At 42.2% G+C, this 24855-nt stretch overlaps 1 protein-coding gene across 6 annotated transcripts in view; it reads left to right on the plus strand.

Moving 5' to 3' along the window:
• The first annotated feature begins 4414 nt into the window (after window positions 1–4414).
• The window catches only part of ARMC9 (armadillo repeat containing 9), a 60900-nt gene continuing 40459 nt past the window's right edge, over window positions 4415–24855 (plus strand). For 3 of the 6 annotated variants that reach the window (XR_016469681.1, XR_016469680.1, XM_031603486.2), the window contains exons 1-9: window positions 4712–4890; window positions 5890–6015; window positions 6552–6722; window positions 7615–7770; window positions 10552–10644; window positions 11824–11848; window positions 15880–16037; window positions 17185–17283; window positions 23266–23301. Coding sequence is in view for 4 of the 6 variants with exons in the window: in XM_031603486.2 (XP_031459346.2) it covers window positions 4840–4890; window positions 5890–6015; window positions 6552–6722; window positions 7615–7770; window positions 10552–10644; window positions 11824–11848; window positions 15880–16037; window positions 17185–17283; window positions 23266–23301 (915 nt within the window). In the remaining 2 variants the exon portion in view is untranslated. Of the gene's footprint in view, window positions 4891–5889; window positions 6016–6551; window positions 6723–7614; window positions 7771–10551; window positions 10645–11823; window positions 11849–15381; window positions 15518–15879; window positions 16038–17184; window positions 17284–23265; window positions 23302–24855 lie in introns of those variants that run through there. The other 3 variants (XM_031603485.2, XM_031603483.2, XM_090147457.1) reach the window with 3 other exon arrangements.

Here is a 24855-nt window from a genome sequence, read left to right on the forward strand (position 1 = left end):
GGAGTTACTGCTCTAGTCCAGTGGTCGTTAGACTTAAGACCCAGGCGATTGAGAAGTCATTCCTCTCAAAGCAGGAAGTTGCATGGTAAGTGGTTTTCAAAGATTTCAGCCTATCTGCACCTTTTGGTTTATTAGATAGGGCTGCTGGTGTATTTGGGGTTTCCCTTTGGGGACTTTTCTGACTGGCCCCAGCTGAGCTCTGTGCTGCCTGGGCTGGATCTTCCCCTTCACCAGTGTGTACTCAGGGGGCTTCCCTGGGGACAGATGGGGCTTGGCCACTGCAGGAAGAGCTCTGTGCCATGCCTGAGGGATGGAGGCAACCTCTGGCTTTCCAATGTTTGGTTTGGAGAATGTGTAGGGGGAATGCACTGTTGTAAATAATGTCATTTCAGCCCCAGTGACTTTTTGGCTGTGATTTCTTAGGAAGCGTTGCTCTCCTGGACCTATGTGGTGGAACCCACCCCTGGGGTGCTTGCCAAGGGCTAATTGGATCTGATGCTCTTGGGTCTTCAGGAGGGAGAGGCAGAGGTGGCAGGAAACACGTTTCTGTCACTGTTGAATAATGGGCCTTATCTCACTGAAGCTCAGTGACAAATCACATAAAAAACCGTGCTGCTTCTGATAGATCCAGGATGCCCTGGTCATCTCCTCAGTGGCTAACTCAGCTATCTCAGTTGGGCACTGTAATGGGAGGAGAGGTGGAGATGGAGATGCTGGAGGCTGTGCTGACAGGGCAGGGCTCATCTGATCACAGTGGAGCCGCCCTCCCTATCTCTGCCTTTCCATCCAGGCCCAGGCGAAGCCCTTCCTCCTTGCCATGGAATGCTGAGGTTGGGTGCCACTGATAATGATGATGACTTGGTCATTTGTCTGCCTGTATCCTGCAGGCTGGAGGTCTGCCGCCCAGACCTCAGTCTGCCCTGGGCTGTCACCGGTTGGCTGCTGACAGTGCTGGTTTCTCAGGCAAGGAGAAGCTGCCTCAGCCCTTGCTGCTCGGTTCCAGCTCAGGGTTGGCTTGACTTCACTTCTGAAATCTGCTCTGCATGGGCACATGTTCCAACTGGAAGGAGCCCAGGGCTGGAGTTCTATGTTGAGGTCTGTATTCCAGTTCCTGGCATTGGCTGCACAACTAAAACTTTGTTCTATTTCGCTTAAAAGAAGCACTATTCATGTACTTAGATTAGCCATCAGTATCTCCTGCGGTGAGCAGAGGGATCAGCATTACCCAGATATTGCAGAGAGGTGGCTCATGGCAAATCATCCCTCTGCCAAAGCAGATAGAGATTCTGAAGTCACGAACCCCACACAACCCAACTTCATGGGCTTGGGCTGATGCACACACTGCCCTGTGTCTGTGCACGTGTTCAAGCAACGCAAACCTCTGTTGTTCCTTTATGTTGCAGAAAATGGATGGCAGACGAGCTATACCCTGAGGGTACAAGTGAGGTGGGAGCTGGCATGCAGGACACCTCAGAGCTTGCTGCCCATAGCCTTGGTTCTGGGCAGAGCCATTTTGTGCAACAGCATCCGTGGCCAAGAATATAAATAGCTGGTCTGGTGACCCAGGAAAGAACTGCCATAGAGGCAAAGTTAATTGTCAGCTGAAATTATGGGGACATTGTTCTTCCAAAGATAACCTACAAAGGATGAAGCATAGAGCAATTTTTTCCCTTTCATGATGAAGGAAAGAGACCTGAAATATTGGTGTAATGTCTTTGTTTTCAGTGTTAGGGTGGCTCTCACATTTAGATGTTTTCCTCCATTCCCTGTCAGTGAGAATCAAGATGAATTAACTTTTTGTTTCTCCACCATGTCTTCCCAGAAGAGAAGCTGAGATAGCTCTGGTTGGGCTGGGCAAATTCTCTGTTTTCTTTAACTTCACACAGAGACCTATTTTGTTTTTAGCTAAAGCATGAAATCTGGGGCCCAGGGATGAAGAAGGAGCAGCAGAAAATCATTTGCTGGAAATATCTGCATAAGACATGAGAGTTCATGCGTTCATTCGTAGTGGAAACCTGCTGCTTGCTCCTCTTCCAGGCTGGGGATTTTGCAATTTGTCCCCGATTGATCAGGTGATTCCTATGACCAGCTGGAAAGCTCACCCTGCTGCCTCCTTCTTGCATCCCATGGCACCAAATCAAAATGTCTGTTGTGTCTATCCTGGTCAGGAACTTTGGTTACAGGAAATTACTGGAGAAGGGTTTGCGTATGAATATACTGGCATGGGGCTGACTGCATCCTTCTAGGTTGAGGTGGGGAGAGGTGAAGCTCAGCAGCAGCTACACAAGCCCAGAGAGACAGAGCAGCTTTGTGATAGTTTGCTGCTGCAGCAAACAGAGAGGTTTTGCAACTCATTGCCTCACTTTTCCTTGCAGAGGGCCCTTGGGGTCACACTGCTGTGTAAGTCAAATGTGAACAGTGCTTGACCTTGGTCCAAGCAAACCTCAGCCTTGGGCAGTCCTCCTAAGAGCCAGCCCGTGCTCCAAACACAAACAGCAGTAATGTGCCATCTGCCAAAAGCTCTAATGACTTCTTATTCATTCTCTAAATGCTCCTTTAAAAGTCTTCACTGAAAATCCAAGCCAGAATCTTTTTTAGCAACTAAAAGCTGAAGTTTGACTCAGAAAATAACAGGGTGTCTAAGCTTTGAAAAATGTTCTCCTCTTGCCCGGTTTGCTTTTATTTTTAATGCAACCAGTTGGAGAGGCTGCTGAAAGAAGCCATTTCCTACAGAATCTTCCACCCAGGCACAGGAAATAGTGATCCACTTTTCAATTGGGCAGCAGGTCACCATCCTGCTCACAGCTGGGCAGCCCAGCCCCAGGAATGCTCAGCAGTGGCAGTACCTCCTGTCCCCAGGACAAAAATACATTGCAGAGCTGCTCGATGCCCCAGACAATGATGGATGTCCCCCCTTGGCCGTGCAGAGCAGTGGGTGCTGCTCTTTAGGTCTGAGGAACAAATGTTGCATCTTCCTGACCTTACACCAGATGCTGGCACTTTGCAGCACACAAAACCGCCCAGCCAACCTGAGTGCTAACTGTCATGCTCGGAATAGATTTCCCAGCACTTCCTAGCATTTCTCTGGTGCTTTCTAAAAGCATTCCTGTGCTAAGAATTTAGGCAAGACCATAGGAATTTCCCACAAGTTTTTTGGAATTTCTTTGTGATTTCTGGGAATATCCCTGTTCATTCTAGGAATTACAGAGAGCTTTGCTGGAATCACAAGCTGGAATCCCAGGGACTTTCTGAACATTTTGGGGTGCTTCCTAGCAATTTCAGCATCGTATCACACACCTTTCTAGCACTTTCTAGGCCTTTTCTTGTGCTTTCTAGGAAATCTCAGGTGCTTCTTAGGAAACAAGAAGTCATTTCTAAGTATCTAAGCACTTTCTAAAGATTGCAGAACACTTTCTGAACATTTCCCACTCCTTTCTAGGAATTCTCCTTTGCTTTCTAGAAACTACAGGCTGCTTTCTAAGCACTGCTGAGTGCTCTCTAAGACTTGCATTGTGCTTCCCAGGAGCATCTTTGATCCAAAATCCAAGCTGCCAACATTCTCCATAAGCCACAGGGCTACACAGCTTTCTGTCTGCAGCACATAGCACCTACTTTTAGAACAAGCAGAAAAGGACCTACCTATCCTAACTCTGAACAGCAAGTGATACAGTGGCAAACCCTGGAAGCAGAGCAGTCTGTTGAGCTCCTGCCACAGCTGAGATGTTTTTTCAGTGTCTGGAACTCTCAGCACAAATAAACCCAGGGCTATGGTAAAACAGAGAGTATGTCGGCCGCTCAGGCAGAGGAAGGTGTCCCTGCTTCAGCTCAGCCAACACGTTCCCTTTCTGCATGTACAGACCTGGCTGAAACCACTCTGTCCCTCACCTGGATAGCCAGGCTTTGTGAAGGGAAGGCACGGCGGAGGAGTAGATCTGCAGGGCTGCATTTGCCCTGTGTAAGGTATTTCACATCTTGCTTTCCTTTCTCAAAGAACAGCAGTTGAATTCAGTGTTTTACCCTTGCATGCCAACCCACACAGGCGGTGGAGCAGAGATATTTGCAGCAGTGGTGAATGGTAATTCCCACGAGTTGAGGATGGGGTGCTGATGCCTGCTTACCCAAGGGGATGTGTTTCTGTCACAACTGCTCTCCATCACCTCTCTCTTTCCCAACATTTATCTTACTACGTTGATAATTTTAGATCTGGCAGCAATGTCCAAGGGTTAGGGCTGGGTTGTTTTTTTTCCCTCTGCCTTCAATATAAAATAAAAATCCTTGGATGACTGGCTAAGGGCCAGCGCCCTGAACCACATTCATACTGGAGCGCAGTGTTGGAAAGTTAAGTTGGGTTGGGAAAAGGTCTCAGGAGAGAGCAGAGCCTCTGAGCCGTCTGGTGAGCTCAGCTTTTGCTTCCTGACAGGCTGCGGTTCAAAGGCTGGGGCAAATGCAGAGCGCTGCAGTCTGTTTTCGCAGCTTTTTAAAGACAGACGGTGCCTCGTTGCGCCTGGCTGTGGGGGTGGGGATGTGGGGAGGGTGTGTTCACCCAGCAAAGGTGCGGGCACAGGAACGCAGGGCTGCACGCACGAGACCCGCATCCCAGATAGGACAGCGCTGGTGACGGACCGTCCTGCTGCTAGCATGTGCGCCCCCCCGCCACAGCTGCGAAGCCACCGCCCCCGTCACGTGATTCCACTTTCCGTTTGCGATTGGCTGAGCGCGATCACGTGCTGCAGGAGAAAGGCGGGGCGTGCGGCCGCGGTTGCCACAGCGACCGAGGGAGGCGGCGGTGGGGTAGGCCGCGCCGCGCCGGCGTTGCTGTATTGGCGGTGCCGCTCGGCGATGGGCGACGTGCTGGCTTACGAGGCCGAGTTACTGGGACTGGTGAGAGAGGTTGGTGCCCTCTTCTGTTCTTCCCTTTCGCTGAAGCGAGCGGGGAGCGAGGCGCTCTGCCATCCGGCCGCGTGTTCGCTGCAGCCACGAGCGAGGCGGGCTGCTCTGTAGGTCCGGACGGCAGCGCTGCCCATCGGGTCTCCGGTCGCCCTGCCCCGAGCGCCCGCAGCGAGTGCTTTTGTCACCCAGGCAGCTGCTGTGGAGGGGCGGGCAGGAGCAGCTGCTGCGCTCGGCTTCGTGCGGGCTGTGCGCTGGAAGCCTAACGATTCTACCAAGCGGCAAAATAGTTTGAAGCCTAAATCACTTTTGGATCTCAGTATGCAAATCCAAAAACGGTTTTAAGAACTTGTTTATGTTAACGACGCAGGAAGCAAATTATTTCTCTTCCCTGTGGCCGTATTCAAGTTGGCAAGGTGAAATGCGACTTCTTGCCTCGTTAACCGCTGCCTGAGGCTCCCGAGGCGGGGAGGTGTGTGATGCGGTGCCTGCGCGTGCTGGGAGGAAGGCGGAAGGCCGCTGATCTCTTCTTCAGAACGGCACTCAGCTGGCCGTTGATTTGGGCTATGCAGCCTCGGATGTGAGTGGCTGGAATTGCCTCTGCTGTGTGCGAGTGCTGCTGTGAAGATGAGGATCAGGCTTAAGTATTCTGTCCCCTGAGGACGTTGTTTGTAACGAAGTTACTGCCTTGTTCATTCAGCCGAGGTGCTGCAGGAATTCGGTTCTTTTTCTTCTTTGAATGAAGCTACCATCTAAATTGGGGAGCGTAATTCTTTCAAAGTGGTTGTGTGTACTATTGTATAAGATGTAGAAGGTAATCTACCTGGGAAGCAGCATTTTCCCAGCACGTGAGACATGATTCTTAGTTTGTCCTCATGCAGACATTCAGCACTCAGGGACTGTGCTACTGAGAAACGTCAGAGGACTTTGGCAATTCATGGGCTGCTCTCTGAAGCATTAATAATCTAAAAATGATCATTTCTCTATGTTTTTATCTCGTAGTATTTGGATTTTGCTGAATTTGAAGAAACAGTGAAGGTATTTGCAAAGGAATGCAAAATAAAGGGGAAGTCACTACCTAAAACAGCAGATGTTTCTTTGAGAGATTCAAAAGCCATTCCTATTCAGGTAATGCATCACTTGCACTTATTCTGAGTAACACTCAAACCAGCCAAAGTTCACCTAGCACCATGTGAATTATTACGGCAGTGACGTTATGTGAAGTCTGAACCCATTCTTGTTTATTTTGGAGAAGGCTGCAAGCATTCTTCTTTTAGTGCAGGAAGCATTCAATTTTCTTTTTTGCAGAGCTCCAGTCCTTTTGAACCTGAGGCATTAGGTTTGCACTATTTTAGCTTTTCAGATTGACGTACTTCAGCAAGGCTGATTTTCAGACACTGTAGGCATTCATTTTTCCATTATGGTAAAGATGAGTCCCCAGATAGATGCTTGAAAATTCATTGCTTCATGTAATGAAGGTTGATTCATGCTGTTGAAGAGATTAGAGACAGCTCGAGAAAGAATATTCAGCTGGTCACTGAGTGGTGGGAGGTTTAGGATAAAGTTTTAATTCAGAAACTTCAGGTGTCACTTAGATTTTTCATTTACAGTGGTTGAAAAATGTGGCTCGTTTGTGTTTTGACTGAATGCTTTTGCCTTTTCAGAAAGATCTGCTCAGAGCATTTGACAATGGTGAGCAGAAGGCTTTCTTCCAGCTCTGGGAGGAGCACATTTCATCTTCAGTCCGGGACAATGAACCAGTTGCTCAGAAGCTGGAGTTCTATCTTCATGTACATTTTGCCACCTACCTCCTAAAGCACTCTGTGGGAAAGCCTGTAAGTTTATTTCACAGTCTGAACTTCAGATTGCTTTTGTTTTACTTGGTGTATTTGGCTTTGGTTTGGATGAAAATGGGATGCTTCTTAAGAAATTCCAGAATGTTGATCCTGCTTTTGAGCAGTGGCCTGTGTTTTAGTCAAAAGCAGGTCCTGGTTTGTGAAGCAGAGAAACAGACATTGGAGGTGTCCTTATCTTGGAGCTCCTGAAATATTTTGACTTGGAAAATACCAATGTACTGTTACTTTCACACCTCTAACAAATGTAGGATAGGTCTGAATAGGATAGGAGTATACTTACTGGGGGTGCTGGCTTGAACGTGACGCCATGGAAGTTCATCATACAACCTCTGGATCCAAGCTCACTCAGTTTCTCAACAGTAAGTCTACAGATAGCAGAGTTCACTGCAAGGCATAATAAAATATACTAGAAGAATTTTATTAATAAGGGTTATCAGTGGCTTTGAGAACAACTTTTTGTAATGTATGTCACTTCTAACAATTTCTGTTCTGAATTTAGTACAAGTCTAATTTTGAAGATCTTGAAATAAATTAAATATATATGGCAAGAAAAAAATTACCCCCTCTTGCATCTCATGCTGAATGTGGGTTTTGATTCAGTGATTTTTTTCTGTCTGTGTCGTTCCTGACACAGTGTGACTGGATCTTTTCAGCTGCAGTTATCACTGAAATGAAGCGTGTCTAAAGTCAGGTAGATAACTTCTCTCAGCCTGGAGCATGGAAGTGACACTGCTTTAAGTATCTGTCAAAAAGTGGGCAGGTATAATGGACATTCAAAAGGCAATTGTCCCTCTCTTGTTTTGTTACATTTACACGCTTTATAGTGCGTTCAGAATGGCAATCTAAATAAACGTGTGGCTTTCTGTCTTAGGACAAACTTGAACTTGAGGAAAGAATTTCTCGTTTTAAAGCGTACTTGGAAACAAAAGGAGCTGCCCTGAGCCAGACTACAGAGTTTCTTCCCTTCTATGCTTTGCCTTTTGTTCCCAACCCCATGGTGCATCCTTCATTTAAAGAACTTTTCCAGGTAAGTATGTAATTCGTTGAGATGATACTTCTGATGTTGATTTTTTTTCCCATGGGATGATAGATGTTGGATGACGTTTGATTTGGTAATTGCTTTTATTGTTTCCTTTTACTACAGCTGTACAATCATAAGAGAACGTGTATTTGATGGAGGAAGGGCTGTGAGGGTGCTATTGATAACAGAGTAAAATCTTAAATGAATTTTATCTTTGCTGGTGTGCTGGCTTTGTGTCTCTTCCTTCCCACACAATGCTGAAATATGCGAGCTTATGGGAATCACTACAGAGTGGTTCAGTTCCACTTCCATGCTTTGAAATTGTTGCCCAGGATACCCCACTATCTGTATACGTTTGGTTTCAAAACATGATAGCTAGGTATAAGGAAACTAACACAGTTTCATTCAGCTTCATTTAATGTGGAAAAGAGAAAGTCAAGTAGTTAAGTAATCTTCCCATAATAGAAATTGAGGATGTGATTCTTTTAATTTAGATAGCAAGTCAGTGTTCTCTGAGACATGCTTTTTCCTTCCCAAAATGCTGGAAAAGTGTAGCTGTGTTTAGTGGTTTCATGACTGCTGCCATAGGCATTTTTCCTGGTTAATGTTTTTTTGTATGAATTGTTTTAGCCTTTGCCTTTGGCTGTGTCAGGGTTCACTTCTTAAGCAAGCACATGTGAGGTGGAATGAATGTAAAAGTTAGAGTGGTTGAACTTTTAAAATATGTTTTCACCTCCAGGTGCACTTCTGTAAGTCTCATAATGACAGATTGTTCCTCCCCTGATGAAGGGGTAACAAAACTCCCTCCCACTGACAGTGCTCTGGGCAGCACGTAGGGGGGTGGTTACAGATGTAGGGGGGTGGTTACAGATGTAGGGGGGTGGTTACAGATGTAGGGGGGTGGTTACAGATGTAGGGGGGTGGTTACAGATGTAGGGGGGTGGTTACAGATGTTGTCCAGGTGGTTATGAAGCAATGGCACTTCCCGCAGAGGATATTTTCCCCCATTCCACTAACTGGTGGCTTGTTTGTATAGTGAAAAATTGTGTTGACTTCTTATCTGTGCAGCAAACAGCTGGTTATGCTGTTGCACTTGAGCTGGATCAAGAAATTGAACTGCTTTGTTGCAGATGAATGTGTATGTAGAGCTCCCATGTGCATAGACATACACTTATCAGTAAAGCATGTGCAGTGTTTGGCAGGGTTATGTGCTTGTGTCTCAGTGCCCTCCCACTTGGGCAGTGGTGCTAGCTCACCTGGGGAGCTGTGTACAGTCCTGGTGGTGGGAGGGGATGTTCTTAGCCTGTATTTCAGCCACGTGCTTCTTGATGTCAAATCAAAGCCCAAGCAGTGCTTGCCTAGGGCTGACTTTGGACGTAGCAGCTGATGAGGAGCTCCAGTTTAGCACCAAAAAAGGCATGTACTGCAATTTTCCTTTGGGACTAGCTATAAATAATGAGGTGTGCTGGTTGACCTCCGAGTTGGGCAATAACTGCTCTTTTAATTACACTTAGCAGATTATTTTTTAATACCTTATCTAAGACAGGATCCTCTGGTTTATTCATAGTAACTCAGTATCCATCTCTTCGTCCACAGCCACTCATGTTTTCTTGTGGGAACTGTACAACTGGCTGTGTGACCGTGTGTTAGTGTGGAAGCACAGGCTGTTCTACATTTGAGAAAGAACAGCAGTGAGTCAATCCTCTACTAAGCAGTGTTCTTATGGCACCTTTCTTCTCAGACATCTCATGCTTTATGTAGCCAGAGTTCCTAACTGTTTGTTTAATATATCTTAAAAAATAATATACACTTCTTTCTGTAACAGACATGGTTCCTTTGGTAATATATGACATCCTGTAGTGTACCAGTGTCTTTTTACTGAATTGGTGAATGCAGCAAGGAAATACTGTATGCTGTCCAACGTGGTGAAATATGGGCGAGTTTGAGCTGCAAGAACGGCTTGCAATGGATACATATACAGCAGTAAATTAAGAAGCTCCTGCTACTTGTTGGATTGTACTGCTTTTTCACTTGTTGGAAGATACTTCCTTCTCATCTGTTGGCTTTAAATCTGTTTTAAACCAAGCAGAAACAGGCAGAACTAATTGTTGAAATACAAGAAAAATGCGATTGGTGAATTCTTAGACACGATATTTTTGTTCCTTAACTCTTGTTTTCCTGTACTTAAGAGACACTACGTCAGACAGCATTCCATTGTGATTGATGTGTTGGTCTGTCTTTTCATGGGAGTTTTGTTGTTGGTTTTTTTTTTCCTCAAATCCATCTTGGAAATGTTGTGCAGTGTTCGCTGATGTCATGTGATGATGCTCCCAGTAGCTATGGGCAGGGAGTGAAGTCCCAGATCTTACTGGGAGTAAATGACGACTTCATTGCTTTCCTTTTGAGAACAGAAGAATGGGAAGTGGTTCATTTGGTACTTTATTTGAAAAAATGTGACACCACCTTTTTATCAAGTGCTTATATTTTAAAGATGCTTCTAGTTGAAAAACAGTTGTTGCATATGCAACAGTGATACTACATGTTAGTTTTAAACTTGAACTACAGCAAAGTCATAATTTTAGAAGTCTTGAAATAATATCAAATACACTTTGATGTACTTTTAGGAGTAGTTAGCTAACACATTTGGTTCAGTAACAGCAAAGGAGAATCTCACTGCAGTGTTGGCTGCCTTGTTTACTAGTGGAAGGTTGATGTGGTCCAAGCAGTACTTTCAGCAAAGTGTACATATTTGGTGAACAGCTGTCATCACTTGTTTTTATTTTGAAGGATTCTTGGACGTTGGATTTAAGGACAAGATTGGAAAAGTTCCTGTGTCTGACTCTCAAAGCCAGCCAGACTCCCAGGCTTCTCACTTTATTTGTATCCTTTTGAGAAAATACTTTGAAGATCATTAGAATTACTGTAAAGAGGCAGTGTGATTTATTGGGAGAATATGCTGGAAGATTTATTATGCAACTGCAGGAGCATTACAGTTCAATGTCTTTTATGGTAGGAAACATTGTTTATATTCCATATTCAAAAAAAACCTTTAAGAAAGTTATGTAAAGGCAGTATATGGGTGGATATGAAGCTACATGTTTCTCATGTGACCATTCCTTGTTTGCATGCATGGAGTACAGGCTATCCCAAACCTGACTCCTTTCTTTGTGTTTTTAAAGCACTCAGTCTTTTCAGTTAGCCATTTCAGGGACTAGCTGAGTATTTTCCAGGACTTTTAAGGGTTCCAGAGATTACTATTTTACTAAATGAGTTGTGTTTCAGGTTATTTTTCTTCTAATGACACTGTTTGAGCTGTGTTGTCAGACCTAAATCTGCAGACTGACTAGCTGTGTGACAAGATTACCTTCTCCATTTTTGGTCAGGAGAGTTGAGGGTAAGGCAGAGAGAACTGAACTGGAGTCTTTGTTTCTAGCTTTATTCTTTTCTAACAGGTAAAGGTTAAATCCTCATTCATGTACCCTGTCCTAAAACATCATGCAGAGTGGTACTGAGATGGAAATGTTATTCCTGTTCCATTCTTGTTTATTCCCCAGGATAAGGAGCAGTAATCAAAACAGTCTGCTTTCACTTCCATATCGCAGGGTGTGTGTGTGTGACACAGAACAGTTAGAGAAAATTGTCTCTCTCATTATTCCTCTTTATGGAGTAATGGGCTGGATCCCAACTGAACCCTATTTCTTTGGTATAAAAATTCATCACTTGGCCTACAACATTTGCATATTTATATGCTGATGTAATCAGCAGTTTGACTTTTGATATTTATAGTTAATAGATTTAGTCTGGAGTTACCAGATCTTCAGAGTTGGATGTGGTATGTGTAAAGGCCAGCAAGAAGTCCCTATCTAACAATGAATGTTGTTCACTTAAGATTTGTATGTGTTTATTGATTCCTTTATTATTGCTTTTCTACAAAGCATTGTGCTTTGGCTGTTGTCTGGGTCTGTAGGAATCTCTGGTTTGGTTGGGTTTACCAGATGGTTGGATTTCTTTGTGCAAGAGGAAGTGCCTTTTCCTGAACAGCTCCAACTCATACAACAGAAGGAGAATGGACAGTGCAATAAAGGTAAATGCTGAGATGTGATAAGGATATTATATATTATTAGGGGCTGTAATAGAAGTGGAAAGTAGGCCTACAGTAACGAGGAAGCTTTCAGATGCATGGCAGCAAATCCCTTGAAATCCACAGCCCTGTTTCAGTGCAAGTCTGTTGGAGGTCTGCATGGCTGAGCACAGGCATGTACTGGGCTGGGAGGGGCTAAGGATGGGATTTGTGTTTTATATCTGTTCTGTCCTGAAATAAAATTATGGTAAAAACAAATGCCTGCACAAAGTGCATGCCAGCTCTCTGTTTTTAGTTAGAATAAGCTTCCTCAGATTTGTTTCCAGCACCTGTTTATGCCTGTCTGCATGTTGTAGACTTCACATCTCAGCCAGTTCTCCTGTAGACTGTCAGACCTTCATAGAGAAAGTAGATTTTTGTCCCTTTTTGCTTATCTTGTTTAAGCTCTTAAAATAGTACAATTTGGTGCCTCCTAAGGATATCTTAATTTAACATCTTAATTTAAGCACGATTCTCTGATGTGTTTTTAGACAAGTTGCTCATGAACATTTATGTGACTCAATGAGGCGGGGTCCTCTAAGAATGGTATTTCAGCACAAAGTCCCATTAGATGCTGATGGCACTTGAAGTGCCTTTTAAAAATCAATAAATAGAATTTATGTTCCCAAGCCAATTCTTTTTTTTTTTTCATTCAACTTCCTTTGTTCAGTTTATTGGGAGGGATTTGTATGAGCCCAGTTTGTGTTCCTAAAATTACTCTTCCTATTAGGAAAAGCAGTTTTCCCTCAAGGATTTATCCTTTATAGATTGAATTAGAAAGAAAATGAGGTTCATCTCCCAGAGTGAGGTCCAGGTATTTTCTTTAATGTTGTGCTGTAGATTGCATTGGATTTTAACTGAGTAATCAAGAAATCTCTGCAGATCTTTTTTTTCCATACGTCACTTTTTTTCCCATTGTTGACTTCCCAAGGAGTTGAATTGAATCCACACAGCCTTAATTGGCAGCTCTGTTGTGTACCTTAATGTTTGGGTAGGTTTGGAGTTTTTGTAAAGGTTATCTGAGGCTTGTAGCATGTGAAAGTATGGGGTGTGAGAGGTTAGTTCTGCATTATGCTTCTCAGATAGCGTGGGATCTGCAGTGCAGACTCACCACTGGAGAATGTTTGTTTTTTCTGTGGAGGAGAAATGTACAAAATACTGGTAGGTGACAGATGAATGGAGAGCACTATGGTGAAAATTCCTTTAAACGGCCTGTAGTGAATAGTTGCCAGTCATTAATCTCGTGTGCTGAAGCACTTCAGGTTAGGGTGGGATGGTGCAGATTCTTTGGAGGGCGTCCTGGAGAGTTTTGTGTGTGCACCTTTCCTGTTCAACCTGCTGCAGTCTCTGGCTCTTTGCCTGTTTGCTACAAAACCCCGTAATAGCTTTATTTCTTCCAGGGCTGCTTGTGTGGTAGTTGTGCTGAACTTACAGCTCACCCTGATGTCTTCAGTTCAGCAGGGAGAGAACTGCAGAAAGGCTGACATCTAACGAGAGCTTCAGGCTTTCTGTGCATCCTTTGGGATGGAGGGAGTAGAGGGAAAGAAGGATTTGGAAAGTGCTCAGCTACTGTCCCCTCTGTTCCCTCATTATAAAGCTGTGCATGAGTTCACAGCTGATCTTCCACCATCTGGGGAGAAGTGGAGAATGAGAGAAGTGTGTTAGGCACAACGTGCCTCCATCAAGATTTACTGTATGCCAAATGACTGCTAACAAGGAAATATACCTGTTCCAAATATCAATTGTAATTTCTACAGAAATAAGGTGAGCTGCTAGGAGTTGAGGCAGCTCCTGCCTTTTCCTGAGGCAAAATATCTTGTGTCAGACACCAGGGCACCTCAGCTGGCAGCAGCTGCAGGGCGCCGAAGCTCTGCTCTCTACTGCAAGCTCCACTGCATTGCACATGGGAGCTCAGCTTGGCCAGAATCTGCTTCTAGCAAAGGCTGTGAGGATAGGCAGATATTAGAGAGATGGGGAGAGCGAGCACAAGTTCAGGAAGCATGTTTGAGGCATAGGTGAATTGTCAGAAAGAATAACAACTGGTCTCTGGCTTTGAGAGAAAAGCTTGTTGTAGAATTATGTGTAACTCCTTGCTTATTTGTAGGATCTGGAGTCGTGATGTTAAAAAGACTTGGCAAATGAACAGACACGATTACATGCAAGTCAAGAAAACAGGTAGAAACGTGCAGAAGTTCAGAAGATGCCTAATCTTCATTTGGCAGTCAGTAGCTTTTCTGTGTGCTGTACCTTCCTACACCAGGAAGTCAGTCGTCTGTCCTTTATTAGCCTTCCTTTCCTCTTGCATATAAATAATGGTTATGGTAGGTCTTAGGTCTGAACCTTTCTTTATTCCTCTCTAAGCTTAGCTTATGGTAAGTTGGCAGTAGAAAGCGTTCATCTGTATTCAGAGAGGAAAAAAAGAAGGCAAATGTGTTGTGTGACTCTGTGACTCCTGTTACAAGTGCAGTTTGATCACTGCTGCAAGGTCACTTAGATGGAAAGATGCTTTCCATTCAGAAGTGACTCTGAAAAGCACCTTTCCTATTCTGACTCAGGTTGTGATTATTTCATATTTTAAGCTAGCAAGTAGATACTGTTTTTTACCTAGACTGTTAGCTTCCTATGCTGGTATTGATTATGGGAATATGACAGGAATGCAAGGAGAGAAAATGGGGCAACATAGGCCCAGCTCTTCCTGCAGCTGTCTGCACGTGGGTCAGTTACATGCCCACAGTGAAAGCTTCCTGCCTCGTTAGTAAGAGAAACTTTCATGCAATACTTTGCCTTTTTTAGTAAAATTACTGTTTGAGAAGATAGTGATGTAAAAAATGCAAGATGTGTCATGACTTTTGATTCCTCTCCTTTGACTGCCTTTTCTCAGTAAAGGCCCCTGTTTATAATTGATAATCCCTGGATTTAACAGACCAGGGGTATGTTGGACCTGATTCTTAACATTTGTGAGTTATACTGAGTTTAGTGTATGTAGTTATACTCCCTGTAGTTGAAAGGCAGATTTTCATCACTGGAAATCATCCATATGAAAATTAAGAAAATGTACATTCTCTGTATTATTATCTCTGTATTCTGTGCATTATTTTAAGACTGTAAATTTATAGCAAAGCTTTTTAGTTTATTAATGCACTTTTTTCTCTAAAGTTCTTCTCTCCCGTTGAAAAGTTCATCTTGCTTAATTTTCTGAGGGTAAAATAAGCTGTTCTGCCATCTATTGATTTTCATGTAGATGGGATAAAAGCAGCTTATTTCCTAAACCCTAACAATCCAGAAGACAAGATTTTAAAGCAATTTCCAACATCAGAATTCATAAAGCTATCTAATGATGTATCTTTTTCATTTATAATGCGAGTCTTGTGGGCAGTTCTATTTGAGCAGTATTTTTGGCAGTTTTGTCTCCTAAGTCCATATGTCCATTGCAACTCTACTTTCTGTAGAGTTACTGAGCAGACATTTGTACATAATTAGTATATCTCTGCCTGCAGAATAGCTTGATTATCATAATAGAAGACAGCTTGAGAAGGCTCTGCAAGATAGCCATGGTGCTGATCCACCACTCTGCATTCCTCCCTCTGCTGATGATGGCCATCTGTGTGCTAGCCATTGTGGAACAAAGCAGAGGTTTGTGCCTGAATTCAGAGAGCAGGGCTGTTCTGTTTGTAAATAAGTATGCATACATTCTCCACGGCTTGTCTGTCATAGCTGCAAGGTATTCAGCTTAGTGTTTTATTTTTAAACACAGAGCATTAATCGTGCTGTGGAACTCTATACTGCTGTAGGATTCTTCAGGTGAAGATCCCAAAGTTTCCTATGTGCATCAGTTACGTTTCTCAGCAGGAAGGTTTGCCCTTTATCTTTACAGAAAGAATGGTTCAGAGCCAAGAAGAGAAATTAGTTGTCTCTTCAGAGCACTGAATAAAAATGCTTCTGAGTTCTTTTGCTGCTAATGGTGATGTTATTTCCTCTTTATTATTATTTGACAGAAACATTGCAACATCTCCATCAACAATTAGTGGAGTCAGAGCACAGGACCATGATCTACCTGAAGCGGTTTAACAAAATGCAAGCAGACTACCATAATCTCATTGGAGTCACTGCAGAGCTTGTGGATTCCTTGGAGGCCACAGTCAATGGCAAAATGGTGAGAGCTGACTCAGAGATCTATTTGCTTCACTGCTAAGCTGAACTTGTTAATTTAATTGGTGAAGTGAATGGACATGAGAGGTGAAAGAGTTATTCACGGTACCACATGGGCCACACATACATGTGACTGGAGAAGTTACAGCTTTCTTTTGGGTATTTTTTTATACAAAGATGATTTTATGCTTCATCTTTTGTGCAAGAATACCTCTGTACTTTAAGTTCAGTATAACCTGCGGAGGATTCTTGTGACAGACACTGAGGAGGATTCTTGTGACAGCTTCTAGATGCTTTTAAGGGAGCTGTGAGTTGTTAGCAGGAAGAATGACCTTGGAGTTCCTGTGCTCTTGCTGAAATGTCTCTATGTACTTCCTCTCATCAGCTGAAGGTGTCGTTTGATCCTTCCCAAACGTCTCCAGCTGATGGTGCTCTTTCTTTGTATTCTTGGTTTCTGTCACTTCTGAGTCCAGAATGGAGTTGAACACTGAGTAAAATAATGCTGAAATTACAGCATTATGAATTTGAAGGGTTTTATTTTCTTGCTATATGTCTATGAATATCAGAAGTGTCTCAATTTCCTTTCCTATAATCTCTCTCATATGTTCTGGACAGCAGATAACTATTCTGCAGTTAAGCAGTTATCCAGTGGTATAGATTTACCAAAACAAAAAACCTAAACCCACTTAGATGCAGTACAGAACTTTGCTTCATAGTGAAACATAACTTATGTTTATTCCCTCTTCTGTACAACTGCGACTTAAGTTCTGCTCTTTAGGTAGGTAACATTTCCATAAATTGTTGCTTTTGTGAAAAATTGAAAGGTGTTTCTCACTATTGGAGAGCTCACCTCTTGATTGAGGAGAACTTGTATGCAAGCACTGGTGTGACAAATTTAGTTTTTCTCTAAATTCTGAAAGTGCTTAATGCAAGTTCTGGAAGGCCTAACTTATTTCCTATTGAAGAGACTTTATAATTCTCTTAATTTCTGAACCAAACAGTAATTTCAGTACGTACCTTGCTCTTGCATTGATGAGTCTCGAATGTGTGAATTCTGACCTTCAAAAAATCCCTTTTACACAAAGACTTGTCTGGTAGAAAGTGTAAGTTTTATACAATCTTGTTCTGTTGTTATGTTTCCTGATTTGTAGATCACACCAGAATATCTTCAAAGTGTTTGTGTTCGCCTGTTTAGCAATCAGATGAGACAAAGTGTAGCACAAAGTATTGACTTTACAAGGCCTGGAACGGTAAGTGGTGGACTTTACTGGGTTTTTGTGGTTAGCTTGTTGTGTTTTTGGCTTTTTTTCCCCCCCACGGTGGTTAAGTACCACCAGGGGGGAAATATGTGTATTGCATTGTATATTTGAATTCATGAAAGGTGAAACATAACGTGTTCAAGTTTGCGTAAAAATATGGCATAAGATTTTGTTGATCTTCCATGCTGGTGAGTGACAGTTATGCCACAAGTGTGTAGCTATGAATTCTGCTGTTATGACAACACAGTGGAGTGTGTACGTGCTAAAGATGCTAACTGAATGTTAAAAAAAATAAACTGGTGTCCTAAGCATGGTTTGATGGCATATCTTAAGCAATTTCAATTTAGCTAAGTAGTGGTACTCTCTTCCTTCTGCTGTGAGGGACTCCCCTAAAACCCCAGAGCAAATTGGGATTGCCATCTAAAGAAGGAGCATCAGGCAGAATAATGAGAACACATGAGGAAAAGCAGCAAAAGAGAGGACTGTGTTTTTGTAAGAAATAGCTTTTAGAAGGCTAATCTAAGCCACCTTGTTGACTTACACGACGGGCTTAGCTCCATATCTGAAGATCTTTGATCTTACCAATAAGCAGATCAGGATGCCTGGGTTTTTTCCTTCCTTCTCCATTCACATACCCTTCCTTCATTGTTAATGGTCAGAACTCACATCTTGCACTGGCAGTGTGTTTAGGTGATGCACTCTTAGCAAACTGCTTTTCCAGGGGTTTGGGAAGGAGCCAGGATTTGTCAGCTACCTCAGCCTTAGGGACTGTATGTAATTCTTCTCAGATAAACGCCGTATCCTTGGTGCATGGTTATACCATCTTCTGTGCATTATTGTAACCTCCATCTCCCAGTTTTTGTTCTGAAAAAAAAACAATTTTCTGAGGTTTTCCAACTTTCCCTGTCAGCAGCTTTCCAAGATAATGTTTCCTGTATCCCATTCATCTGCATATTGCCACCTGGTGCAGCCATGTGCCTTCTTCTCTAAGTTCCTGCTTTTTTGCTTGTTTCAAGATTCTCCCTTCTGCACTTTCAAGTTGCTTCTTTGTGTAATGAGATGACCTTCTGATCTCTTGAGCCCTTTTGTGGGCACAGGGAAAATTGTCTTCCCTATGGAAGCTGATGATTTCTCTTTTCATCCACTGCAGGGCACATGGAAGTGACTGAAGCTGAATGGAGTACATTTGTCTTTTTGTTCCCCATCACATGGATGGGGAAACACATCAAAGAATAATGCTACTTTTAGCAAAAACATCTTTCCTTCTGCAGCCCTGTAGCATTTAGGTTTAGACATCTGTTTCATTCTCTGTGGAAAAAAGTCCATTAGAAGTTTAAGATCAATAAATGATCATTGAAGAAGTAGGTAAGCAACAGTTGATGAACACGGAGTGTCAGGCAGAACCTCTGTCACTATTTCAAAATAGGCAAACAGATTTTCCAGAAATAGTTGACGCTTGGCTGCTTCTCCAGGACAGGTTAGATGACTGTTCAGAATCTCTTTCAACCATTCTTCATCTCTTTCCTTCTACTAACCAGTGTTGAAATGATTGACAGCCTTATGCATCATGTTTGTTTGCTCCTGCTTCTCTAAAAGTGTCTCTGAAAGCTTTTCTACTCTGGAAATGCATTTATTGCTGTACTTAGGCCAACATGGCAATTTTAATGTAATTTCCTGCTATGTAGACAGGTCAGAGAAAGAAGTTTTGATGGGGGTGGGTTTTCTGCTCACCTGAAAGTAAACTTTGCCTCCTTTTTATCCCAAATTAGCTGGTTAAGCTGAGTAAAGCTGTCTTCTTTTGGCACTGTTGAGTATTTCTGTACTAGATTTTACTAGCATAACTATTTCAGTGCATCTTAGTGGTCCCCTACCCACACTACTTGAGGCAGTTGTTGTATCATCAGAGTTCTCTAGGGAAAGACCAGGACAACTATAGCACTGAGTCTGTTTAGATTAAGGGTTTCTCAACTGGTTCAGGTCACTCCTTAACAGTGAGGTTATAGTAGCTCCTGTGGTTGAAATTTAAATGTTGTTTCTATAAGCAGACTCATACTGAAGTGGTCTGAGCCATTAGCCAAGTTGTAGGGACAGGACTGATCACAGTCTTCATGTAGAACTTAACTGCATAATAACCAGGTTCCTCCATCTTGTCCTTTTATCCTACTTGATAATACTTTCTTGTTTATTTCCCATGTGAATAGTTCTCTTTCCGTACATGAACAGCAAACATGCAGAAACACAAGTAATTATGATAAATATATATAGCCCCAAAATACTTCTAAGCACTCCCTGCCTCTGTTGATCCACGAAGCCGGATGGGACGGACTGAAAGCTTGATCTGTTTGCCACTGGGTCACTAAGGCATCCCATTACTTTTTAATTAGGGGTTCCAAATGCTTCCTTGTTACATACTTAGATGTTATTGTTCCAAAACTTCAGTGGTTTCACATAAGTTTTGAAATAAGACTGGAGCCATCATGACCCAGACAACGTAGTAGCATGAGTGCAGCATCTGTGCTGGATTTGTGTTGGAATATGCCATCACTTTTTGCTTATAATTAATTAGAGGCACTGAAGTGTGGTCTTTCCAGCTATTCCATCTCACAGAACCCCTATTGCTATGAAGTGACAGTCATCTGTATAACTGCAGAAGGAATAGACTAGTAAGAGAGGCAGCTCCTTTTCTCATCCTTGCCATTAGGTTCACTGTATTGGCAAAATGTAGGGGAGGCTAGATGTGCAATATGTAGTTTGGAGAGAAGGGATGGTTGTGTTCACTCAGCTGCGCTGGCACAACCTGGGACAGTGCAAGTTTGGGAGCAGGTGCTGAGAGCAGAGCTGCTCTGAGGAATGTGTACATAGTTATGCCTTAGCCGTGTAGTGAGTATTTTAAAGGCAATTAGGAGGTGACGCCTCAGTTTTAATTTGCTTTGTTTTTAATGTCTGCCTTTGAGGTATATCATGCACAGATATACTTAGAAACTGTTTTTAGGAGGGAAAGAATCTGCTTTGCTTTTCAGGCAAGCAGGCATTCTGCACTCATGTTGAAATTAAAGGTCTGCCACTTAGTGCGCAGCTGACATTCTCTTTCTAACAGGTTGTAGCATCATACTGTGAGATGTGTGCTTAGACTTTACAGTATTTTGTTGGATCAGCTGCAGCACACTGGTAGCTTCAGGATACACTGGGAAGTAGGACTGTACCTGTGCTGTAATCAAAATGAAGTACTGCCCAAGGAAACTAAAGAGTGGGCCTTGGATTATATCCTTGGTAGCATTACTTATCTGTAAAATTTATTTTGTTCCCAGTGCATTGTACTTGGTGAACAATTTGTCATATCTGAGGGTAAAGGTGGGACGTGACACTGAGAAGTGGCATTGTGTGATACAAAGCCATGCATGACGTCTCAGGCTCAGAAAGTACAGTAAAGATAGCATGTATATATCACTTACCAATGTGTGCTGTTCCTGTACAAACATCAGCTTCCTGCTTTGTCTCCTGTCACTAGAGGCCTGTCTGTCACTTCGTACAGCCATAACTTCACATCAGGAGAACAAATCCCAGCACCAGTCTTTCATAGAGAACTGGCTTCAAGACTTGAGACAGTAATGTTTCTCAAGCAAGAGACTTTCTCAGTGTAAGCATTTCCATGAAATCTTACTCAGTAAGGGTGGCTGGTGATGGCTGTTGCTTTGGGCTCTCCCATAAACAGGTTTGAATCTCGTTCTTCTGCCAAGCAACTGAATGCTGCTTGCCAGCTCTGCAGCCTCATGGGGCAGCTGGTGAGCCTGATCTGCAGCCCAGTGACAGGATGCATCTGCTGCATGCAGATAGAGGGATAGAGGCCACGGTACACTGTTACAGGTGGAGACTTTTCTAAGGCTTCTGTAAGGCCTTACTTTATCATAAGGCTTTTTTGAAGGCTATCCCCATCTTTGATCATGTCACTTGACGTGTGTGCTCCTGTACTGGAAGATAGGAAGGCCAAGAGAGCTGTTGGAGCAAAAAATGTCTGGATTTAAGAACAGGAGGTCAGAGCACCCCTTCTGACAAGTTGAGGCAACAGTCATCTGAAAATTTAATCAGATTTCTAACTTTATAATGTTTGGGCAAGGAAATAATATGAGTAATAGCAGATAAGTTTGAGATTAATTCTTTTAAGCATTTATTTAACACTTTCCCTTTTATTTGTAATATGCTTGAGTTAACTCTACACTTCTATTTTTCTTTTAATATTGATTTGTCTGGTGAGTGAGAAACATGGATTGTAGTCTTTTGTTGCAGCTGTGTCGGTTTAATTCACAGCATGAAGCCTAGCAGTAAAGAGAAAGAAACTAGCTTGGATTTGATCTTCTGTCCTGATCCAATGTAGCTGTTAAGCATGAGTTCAGTCTTAAACCCATGCATAGATTTTTCCAATTCACATACAGTGCACACCATCCTGAAATTTCTTGGATTAGGGCTAATGTAATAAGAATCTCTGAACTTTGGATTGAAGGGGAAACTGGGAGTACTTTCCTAGATGTGCAGTCTCCATCAATAGTCAAGATGAGTCTTACCCACTGAAAGAGGTTCCGTGATTAGAAAGATTTGTAGCTGATTGCATATGTTGTTCCTCTGTCATGGAATAGAATTAATGCCCATTATGTTTTTGCTGCTGTTCAGTCTGATTATATTTGCCTGTGGATCTAATTAGCTGAATTCATCTCCGTATGAAGTTCTGAGTGTCTAAGTTTTTCTTAGGATGAAGTATGTATTTATTTTCTGTCCCTGTCCATGGGATGGTTCTTATATGTTGTTGCTTATGCATGAGAAGAAACAAACCTGCCTTTAAATGAGAACAAAGAGAAGTTTTTTTCCTCTGCTGACACAGTACATGATGCCTTCCTCAATGTAACTGCCAGCTGCCACAACTTGGGCATCTTCTTTGCTTCACTTGTTGAATTCCTCATCTCTAAAGTAAGGTGCTGTCACTTGTGGGGATTTCCACAAACTTTTCCCACTGTCATCCTCAAATCCTCTAGTATCATCTTTGTCCTGATGCTGTGGACATTTTCATTGACTCGGTCATGTATTTGGTGAAATGTCATCTCATCACACCAGAGGTCATCTCCTGGTTTCTGTTGCTCTCTCATTGTGTTCTACCTCTGTTGTGCTAAATTTAATTTTAAATTGTCTTAGCCAGGAACTCTGTGTGTGTGTGTAAGAGTTAAAATATTCATTCACTTCAGGGAATTCAACTGTTCTTTTTATATATTAACCTGTTCTGGGTTAAATCAGTTAAATATATTACTCTCAGTAAAGAGAACGTGGCATGTTTATACTAAACTACTCAAACCGTGATTCACGTCTGATTTTTTACCTTAGTAACTCAAATGTAGGTTTCCTTTTGGAGTCTTTTCCTTAATGTAGGCTTGGAACCTTTGGGATGGGGAATAGATAACATTCCAGAAACACCTCGCATTGTTTCTCCCAGCTTTTGTTAAGTGATAGTGAGAAATTTCAGCCAAAGCAAGTATGGATAAAATTCAGAGCTGCTTTCTCATAAGCTGAGGCCTTCTGATAGAAAACCACATCCATTGAGACTTATCTCTTTAGCTGCTTCAGCGTAGTGAACAATAGAATTTGTAGATCCACAGCAGTGTGTCAGTGCTTGGTATATAGCTCTTCTAACCAACAGTGATGACGGAGTAACATGCAAACTGGGTACGTTCACCAGGTATTGGAAGGAGAACATGAACGTGTCCTAAGTGATGCACTCTGATTTCAGTCTTAAAACACCCAGGTTTGTGGAATGGGAGAAGAAGGTGCTTATACTTTCCCCTACAGAGCTAATAGTCTGTTAATTCTTAGCTAATTTTAGGTTTTTTTAATTGCTTTTTTTAAGGACTGTGCATTTCTCTGTGATTTATTTCTGTTAACTTGTTTTTTTTAATCTTCTTTATTTTAATGTGTGCCTGTTTGCCCATAAAGGGACATTACTCTATGAGCCCTTGTGATGACGGATATGTAAGTGTCTCTATCTTTATATCCTTTCACATTGCCTGCTGCAATCTGTCGCTGTTTGTATCTCTACATTTCACAGCGTGTAACCATTTTCTGTGTATTTTAACCCATCATTACATTAATTGTATGGTTTATATCCGCTGAAAATATGTGCAAGGCTTGGTATCTATGCATGGAGAACAGAAGTTCTCGGTAACCTTATGGCTTTGTAATATGTGTAACACAGCATGCCAACAAAAGATCAGCTTTGTCCACAACTTTTACGTGAAACACAGCTTCTTTATAACGTACAGAAAGGAATTGTTTCTTCCATGTGAACGTCAGTGTATATGATGTGAGGTCTTTGAAGTGTGCCAACGCCATCTGATCCCGCAACACCTTTGAGTAAACAGGTCGATGGATGTTAGTGCTTGAGATAACACAGCTTATCAGAGGTGTGTCTTATTTTATGTGTTTGTAGTTTTGATTTGTAAAGTGTGACTTTGCAGTTAGAGATGATGATTTTTTTTCCGTGCAATTAAAATGGCCCCTTTTCATTAGAAACCAAAGAAGCAAAAGTATTCTGTGTACTGCCTGCGACTTCTGTAACCCAGATGGAGGTTTGTATTCTGGCAATATTACAAGTAAGCCATAAGAATCTAATTCTGCCCATACTCAGTGCATTCTTTGCAAAGAGAGGAAATTAGTCCAATTCTAAGCAAGTCAATATGTAATCAAATCGTAAAGGTGATTGACACCAATTCTAAAAAAATGTCAGTCAATTTTCTGCTTTAAAATCACCTACATTTGTTGGTTTTTTTTTTTGTTTGTTTTTTTTTATTTATTTATTTATTTATTTATTTGAGTAAAACAAGATCTGACCTTCCCAGGAACGCTGTCCTTTATTTCAAATGTGTTCCTCACTTCCCACTTTAATGCCGTTTTGTTTGAAGAAATAATCACTGTATGCAACAGACTATTCCTTATGTGCTTCTTTTTGTTTGACATATAGAATACATGTTCATCTGTGTTAAAAGAGACCTGTATCAAGCAACCTGGTGCTGCAGGTGTGAGAGGTGCTACTGGCCACCCTTTGCTGGGTGCTCGCCGTTCTGTTTTCTTTCATCATGATCTGTTTCGAGATTGAGAAAACCTGTTTACAGATGTGAGGGCTCAAAATGATCTTTGCTAAAGAAAAGTTCTGCCTTTTTACGAGTAGCCTTAGTACCTTTATACAATAAACTTATACAACTTATTATAACTTTATACAATGCAGAATGTACTCTCTTGCAATGCAGAGTTGTTTATAATTTTTTTAAGCTGTCTGACGCTAATTCCAGGGTATTTCTTGAATAGATAGATTGGTTTCCTCTAACATCTCCTTACTGTTTACATATAGCATTATTTTTCTGTCATCTGTTGTCATTACATTGTCACATAGTATTACAGCGTGACTTTTTTATGCACGCTTCACATCTCTTGGAGAAGCTATTTTGTGTGCCAAGTAGGAAGTTTTCATAACAGCGTATCTCTGGTATAAGTAAGGAGAAGAAATAATTTAAAACATTTGCAGATCTT

Source organism: Phasianus colchicus, chromosome 10 (assembly GCF_987193195.1).
Source record: "Phasianus colchicus chromosome 10, bPhaCol1.hap1.1, whole genome shotgun sequence".
NCBI classification, from domain to species: domain Eukaryota; kingdom Metazoa; phylum Chordata; class Aves; order Galliformes; family Phasianidae; genus Phasianus; species Phasianus colchicus.